The sequence below is a fragment of the Malus domestica genome, chromosome 11, assembly GCF_042453785.1.
Source record: "Malus domestica chromosome 11, GDT2T_hap1".
In the NCBI taxonomy this organism is placed as follows: Eukaryota; Viridiplantae; Streptophyta; class Magnoliopsida; order Rosales; family Rosaceae; genus Malus; species Malus domestica.
Genome location: NC_091671.1, coordinates 19,964,089 through 19,970,820, shown reverse-complemented (window position 1 = coordinate 19,970,820; position 6,732 = coordinate 19,964,089). Strand labels below are relative to the sequence as shown.

General features: G+C 35.6%; 1 protein-coding gene across 1 annotated transcript; it reads right to left on the bottom strand.

The window, feature by feature from the left end:
• Nucleotides 1-248: 248 nt before the first annotated feature.
• On the bottom strand, nucleotides 249-6,489 carry LOC103427255 (COP9 signalosome complex subunit 2). Its single transcript, XM_029088713.2, has 12 exons — nucleotides 6,305-6,489; nucleotides 6,082-6,174; nucleotides 5,902-5,980; nucleotides 3,799-4,039; nucleotides 3,642-3,716; nucleotides 3,414-3,548; nucleotides 2,272-2,459; nucleotides 1,594-1,662; nucleotides 1,423-1,513; nucleotides 1,165-1,299; nucleotides 861-973; nucleotides 249-743 (listed from the first exon to the last, which is right to left on the bottom strand). Exons 1-12 carry the CDS (start codon nucleotides 6,312-6,314, stop codon nucleotides 653-655), a joined length of 1,320 nt encoding a protein of 439 aa, XP_028944546.1. The 5' UTR covers nucleotides 6,315-6,489; the 3' UTR covers nucleotides 249-652.
• Between the last annotated feature and the right edge of the window lie 243 nt (nucleotides 6,490-6,732).

Sequence of the window (6,732 nt, the reverse complement as noted above, 5' to 3'; positions counted from 1 at the left end):
GGAAAAAAATGTGAATAAAAGATCCCATTGAATTGAATTTGGTTTATGAATCTAAGAAATGATGAGAATTCCGGATCTCTCTCAATTTGAAAATCCAAGATTTGACTTGACGTCCTTTCATTGAGTCCTCCAAAATTGCATTAATTTATCCTAATTTATCCTAACGATTTCATTTCAATTGGAATTTTGTTCAAAAATGGTTGAAGTAGTTGAATAGGAGGATCACTATGACTCTAGCCCATAGTAAATTTATCAAGGAAGAAAATGATTTATTTGATATTATGGATGACCGGTTCCGGAGGGACCGCTTCGTTTTTGTGGTATTTCTGAATACAAGCCAAAAGTATTGTAACCCATAAGCCTAAAGCTGCAAACATGTACTTAAAAATGTAGCCATTACCGATTTCAAAGTGACGCAATAGCACCCATTAAACAACCCTCCTAAATTGAACGTCGAAAAATGGCTCTACTTACTCCAAATACTTGAGAATATACTGCTCAATAAATCAGCAGCTTATGCATGAAGTTATCAAGCTCAAAAATCAAGCCTATTCACAGCTCATCCAGCATTTTGTCCTCCGAAAGGGGTAAAAGTTGGAGCTCAATTCAGAACATAAGGCACAGTACAGATCATGAACGATATATGCCATTCTCAATATACTCGGTTACTGATAGTTTGGTAAAGAGACCTTAGCTGAGTGTTCCATTTATCTACGGCAGCATACTTCTTCATTCCCTTTGACCTACACAATGTTCACAAATGAATCAGAGGTAATTGATAAGAGAAAGCAGTAACATCTACCATGATCCATTATGCATGGATTAAGAATTAAAAAAAGTACCGAGTCAAGGAAACAGACCTGTCACCACGCTCTAAGAGCCGGTTCACCTGATCAATATGTCCATCAATTCGGTTATCCAATATAAGTGAAACCAAAAGTTGCTCCACATCTTTCTCCGGAACATTAAGTTCCTGAACATCAACAAACTTTAGTAAGTGTACAGGTGATATGAGGAAGTTAATAATGGTAGCAGCAGTGGCCGTATTGGAAAAATGCATAAATTAAAGTTTAAAATAAAACCCATCAAGTATTTGTGAATAGTTAAACAAGCACATCAAGGCAATAGAAAACAAATACGGCAAGACGGAACCCTATGGATCACCTTTGATATGAAGGGAATCCGAATTCTCGTGTACGGCTTGATAAGTTTGAGCAGCACTTGTGTCCTAACATTCTTCAATAGATCTTCAATATAGTTTCGAATGAATGGATCATCCATAATTGTCCTCCTGTTACTCTGAGAAAGTACAAATACAAACTCAACTAAGTGAAGAAAGAGACAAAGGAAAGTGAAAGAAACACACAAACACTTAGGAAAGGTTAACTCTTCACGTAACATCAGGTTAGTGAAGAATAACACCTTAAGAATTTTCTCAAACTCCAGTATCTCATTTCGTTGATACGCTGCAATCAGATTTGTCATTGCCAAGATCTCAGGATCGTTTTTATACCTGTGGAAGAGAAATCATAAGAACAAAGGCAGATGCAAAAACTTGAAAATAAATATAAAAAAAATGTTTTTATAGCTTACGGCTTTGCTTCTTGACCATCAAATGGATTAACTTCTGACTCCATCAGCATATTAGCCAGAACTAAGTACCTGTCAAGCAAGGCACATTGAATATGGAAAAATTAGTAAAAAAAATGTGTAATACTCCCACAAACTAAATCTACTGTATAACCCAGTCCAGATCAAGTCATGGATGGCTGCAGTATCTCAACCTAAGGAATATTTCACATCATATATCACTAAAAATTTATATTTACATCTGTACTAAGGCACCTGTCTGAGACACATCAAACATGCTACATGTTGGATAATAAATTTAAACTTTAAACCAGTTATTTGTCGACAATGTCAAACATACCCTTGGCATAAAGATTCATCGTCTTAAATCCCAATTATGGTACTTATTATCCAAATAGTAATATAGATAGTGCATTACATAAAATTTGACTTCTGATGCATGCTTGAGCTGGCAGATATTTCATGAACTAGACTCCATCATTATTACCTTGCAATCTAAGTTTCATACGCCTCATAGATTATAGTACATAAGAATTAATAGCCTGACCTCTGTTTTTTAAAGCTATCAACACACACATACATGAGGGAGAGAGAGACACACAGACAAAATGGGCACCTATTAACAAGTCTAAATGAATGAGAAAAATAGAAAGAAAACAGATGTGCCGCTGGAGAGCATACTTCAAGCATTGTATACGCCTCTGGTTCCCAGCTTCATCGTAGTTCTTAAAGGCTTCAAAAAAATCTGTGGCTGCATCTGCCCACTGACGCTCAGCCATATGCATCTTACCCCCACACTCACGAATTATTCCCATGATCCTAGGATGAGGTATTGCTGACTTGATTGCAAGAGCTTTTTGGTATAATTGCTGCATCCAATCTAGAGTCAGATGTTGCCAAATCACAACGGAAAACAGGAACATAGAAAATAGTAAAAAGTAAATTGCTGGATGAATTATTCCCTACAAAGACAATGGTATGGTGGCGTTGTTAGCCTTTTACAAAATGTGGCACACAAGCTACAAAAATCCATTATATTCTCCCCATCAAAATTCATTCAATGGTGAGGTGTTCTTCCCTTATACTTTAAATGGGCTACATTCCCCTTAAGCAAAATGTATATGTTGTTACACCATCATGAGAAACTTTTATAATCATACTTGTTGATAATACTGACTAACGGTCATGAGAGATACAAACAAAATCTTTCAAAAGTGTGCATGTAAACGTTTGACTATATAAAATTTTGTTTTATATATGCACGTGGTGCTTGGCTAGGACACTTTTGAACATTGGTGAATTTGGAAGAAATGGATATATGAAGGTTTATACATGCAATTCTTTTAGGTTTAGGGTTGGGTAAGGGCCGCTTGGGTATATTGTGGGGGAGAGGAGTCAATTGAGTCCCATACATTACCAATCCAATCACTCTACTCCTCATAAACAATCAAAGAAATTGACCTCTAGAAGTTGACAATTCGCGTAAACCTCTAGAGGTCAAACCAAATGATGAATCATACATACAAACCAAGACATATGCTAACACAGTAATACCAATTCCCCCACTTGTGCTATTGTAATAAATATAAAAGTGAAACAACACCTGAAAACCAAAACTGATCAACTCAAGCTTAAGTAAATAATGAAATTTAATCAGTGATGAGTATCGCCAATGCTGGTATTAGTAATTCAATTAACCTTTATATCTTTGTTCTTTAATTCATCCAAGTCCTACATCACAGACTAGCAAAAAATGCATATGACATAGAGTTAGAGCGAAATACAGAGTTTAAATATGCATGTCATCCATGGAAGATTATTACCTTAAGCTTTTTGTTATTTTTAGTCTCAGTGTACATTTGAATCTCAATAGCGTAAACCTCTAGGAGTTGACTTCCTTTCTTTTGGTCATCAGTACCATCTTCCTTTTGACAGGATTTATGGAGTTCCTTCAAAATCTAATAGTTCAACACAGGTTACTCTCAGCCTTTCGAGATCACAATCAGAGCACAATACGATGATAAACGGTGTCATCCAAACAAACAGATTACCTTACTCATTCGCCCATATTCACCCATATCAAACCAAATTTTGCAAAGCTTAAGATTTGTCTTAAACCAAAGTCTCTGCACCAAGACATCAGAATATTGTATTCACATACCATATTGGAAAGAAAAAACTTATGATAAAACAAGGTTATATTCTGACCTCATTCTTTGCCTCTTCAAGGGCCTTTAGAGTGGTCTGATAGAACTCTTGCAGGAGACCAAAGTTCTGACTAGCTGAACCAGAAACAAAATCCATAATGTTGTTTATACATTTTTCACTGTAATTCCTTGTTACTGCTGATTTGATGTATGTCAACATCACCCTGTATGCATCCATCATTTCTTTATACCTCCCCAGACGATAATAGAGCTTCACGGTTTGCTTCAAGGCTTTAAATCCCCTACAACATATTAATTTTATGATTACTACTACAATTATTATTAACTAGAAGAAGAAGAAGAAGAAACTTTTAATATCAAAAGCTATGTACAAAAACATTAAACACAAATTCACACAAAAATTACAATAAAACAAAAACACTCTAACGCCTGATAGCAAAAAGTCAAAAAACAAACAACTTAACAACACTGCCATGACATCTACAAAACAGATGCAGAAACAAAAAATTCCTCCTGAGACATGCAGAAGCAGATGCCCACAACGCTATCTTCCACACAAACCCGCTTGAAATACTAAGAAATTCTCCTTTTATGTTCCAAAAATTAACCAACACATTGTTTACCGCCTAAAGTTAACTGGCATATTGCTAATAATAAACTACGCAAAAAAACTCAAGGAAGCCAATCTATTGCAAAAAGAACTACCATAAGATTTGAATGTAAACCACCCTGAACAATCAAAATTTCAACTCATAAAACATGTTCTGGAAGGAACAGACGAACCCTCTTCCACTTTTCTAACAGCGAAATAAACTCTTCCACCTTCAAACTGTAGATTACCACTGACCTTCAAATTATAAGGAAAATAAACAGAATCTGCACACCTTACAATACAGCCAAGAGGCAAAGTTGGGTTGACGAGCATAGATGTAAGAAGTGGGAGCAATAAAACTAAAAATATTCTTGGTGATTTCTAGAAGGTGAATGTAACCTAGGAATCAGCATCTGCAGGGAGCTTTCCCCAGCCAACTAACCTCCAGAATCTCACCCTCTGCCTATTACTCACCACAAACTTCCACCAACTTAAACAAATAAACGAAAAAATTACCACTGAATTTAGTAGGAAAGCCAACAAAGTACACAAGTGATTAGGGTACAAAATTTAACCCCCTGGTAACAAATTAAATTATAAAAGATAGAATTTCAAGAGTATTGGAAAAGGAAAGACATGAGCATAAAGCTTATAATGCACATATTCACCATAAACAAGACATCTTTTTATATGGCTAGTGTACATTGAAAAAATAAGGAGCATGAACGGATATAGGTGCAAATTGATGGATGCAAGGAGCTTTAAACCACCAGGTCAACTCTTAACTCAAGTTCAACTGTTATTGTTTTAAGACTTCATGAACCCGCAAAAGCAACCAGAAATAAAATACATCATAGGGAATTCCAATATCAAACCGCCAACTGTTATTGTTTTAAGACTTCATGAACCCGCAAAAGCAACCAGAAATAAAATACATCATAGGGAATTCCAATGTCAAACTGCCATAACCAATAACAAAATGATATTGAGTTGAATATTGTTTAATTTCATCAAATTTGTTTTACCACACTTTATCCAGTTTAGTATTAAGGTGGCACAATAACCACTGATATGGAGTCGAACATGATTCATCATGTTATTCTATATTGCCCCAATTCCCTCCCAGATCATAAGTTGTGAGCTGAATTGAAATTGCATAGTTTTGTAAGACAAAGCTTTCTCCCATAGGCAGAAAAGTAGCTACCTAAATGATAGAAGTAAATTCATTAAGTTGCCATCGGTTCCAGCATCATACTTCATTCACAATTAAATGGAGACGGTATTGTGATAGAAAACGAGAAGGGAACACAAAAAAAAAATATTTTAAAAATTAAGACAACCAGAGGATTGATACGAATGATAGCTCATTTTCTCCTTCTCACCCAAACACTCAAGATTATGCCGATTTCTCACGGAATCCCAACTCATTTCCTCTAAAAAAACAAAAAAACCCAGAAAACGAAAAGTGCGAATAGCAACGAAGAATTTAAAATCCTAGGGCTACCAAAACGCATTAACATTTTAGAGCACAAAGTTATTTCGGTTAATCACCACTCGGCCTTCTCAGGCTCCATGCGAACAACTTCATCGAATCCCGAAAGTGCTCCTTCTGGATCTGTCTCAACCAAACCTGAATTTTTTTTTAACAAAAAAAAGTGAGGAAAATAAAACCAAAACCCATTCAGTACAAAAAGAGAAAAGGCTGGGAAGATAACTGAAAGCTAATCGTACCTTTAGAGTTGTAATATTGGTTCTCAATGTCGACGTCCTGTTCCTCAGGTTCCTCATCCGAGTACTCGAATCCGTAATCCTCCATATCAGCATCTGCGTACAAACACACAAACAACACGCAATGCTATTATTATACATAGAGAATGCGGCATTCACTCACATCCTTCAATACTCTTTAGAAACCCTAATCACAAGAAAGACTTTCGTGACGAGAGAGAGATACCGGAGCCCATGACTGTGTAGAAACCGAGATGGAATCTGGGTTTTCAAAGCGTTCAGGATTCGGCAGCTACTGAAATCAGAGGAGAGAGAGACCGAAGAGAAAGAGGGTTCGGATTCCTCTTATTAGGCATTCCGATCAATAGGTGATTGTAATTCTGGACCCACATAGAATTATACACAACTTTTAAATTTTATAATAAATAACAACCAAAACTTTTAAATTTTATAATAAATAACAACCAAAACTTGATATAAGATTTCGTTTGGCAGTTCGTACGGTACTTGATTATTTTAGTCGAATAAGATAACTAGTCATCGGATAGTACTGGTTAGATTAGTCACAGAGTTTGGTGCAATATGAAACTAATGATCGTATTATTTATATTATGTTTGATACTGAACTTGATATAAATAAAAAATAAAAAAAGT

Excerpts from the sequence above, each read along its gene's own strand:
- LOC103427255 (XM_029088713.2), bottom strand. Across the intron at positions 3,549-3,641 it reads AATATGGGCGAATGAGTAAG|ATTTTGAAGGAACTCCATAA; the intron begins GTAATCTGTTTG and ends TTGAACTATTAG. Across the intron at positions 1,514-1,593 it reads GATGGTCAAGAAGCAAAGCC|GTATAAAAACGATCCTGAGA; the intron begins GTAAGCTATAAA and ends TCTCTTCCACAG.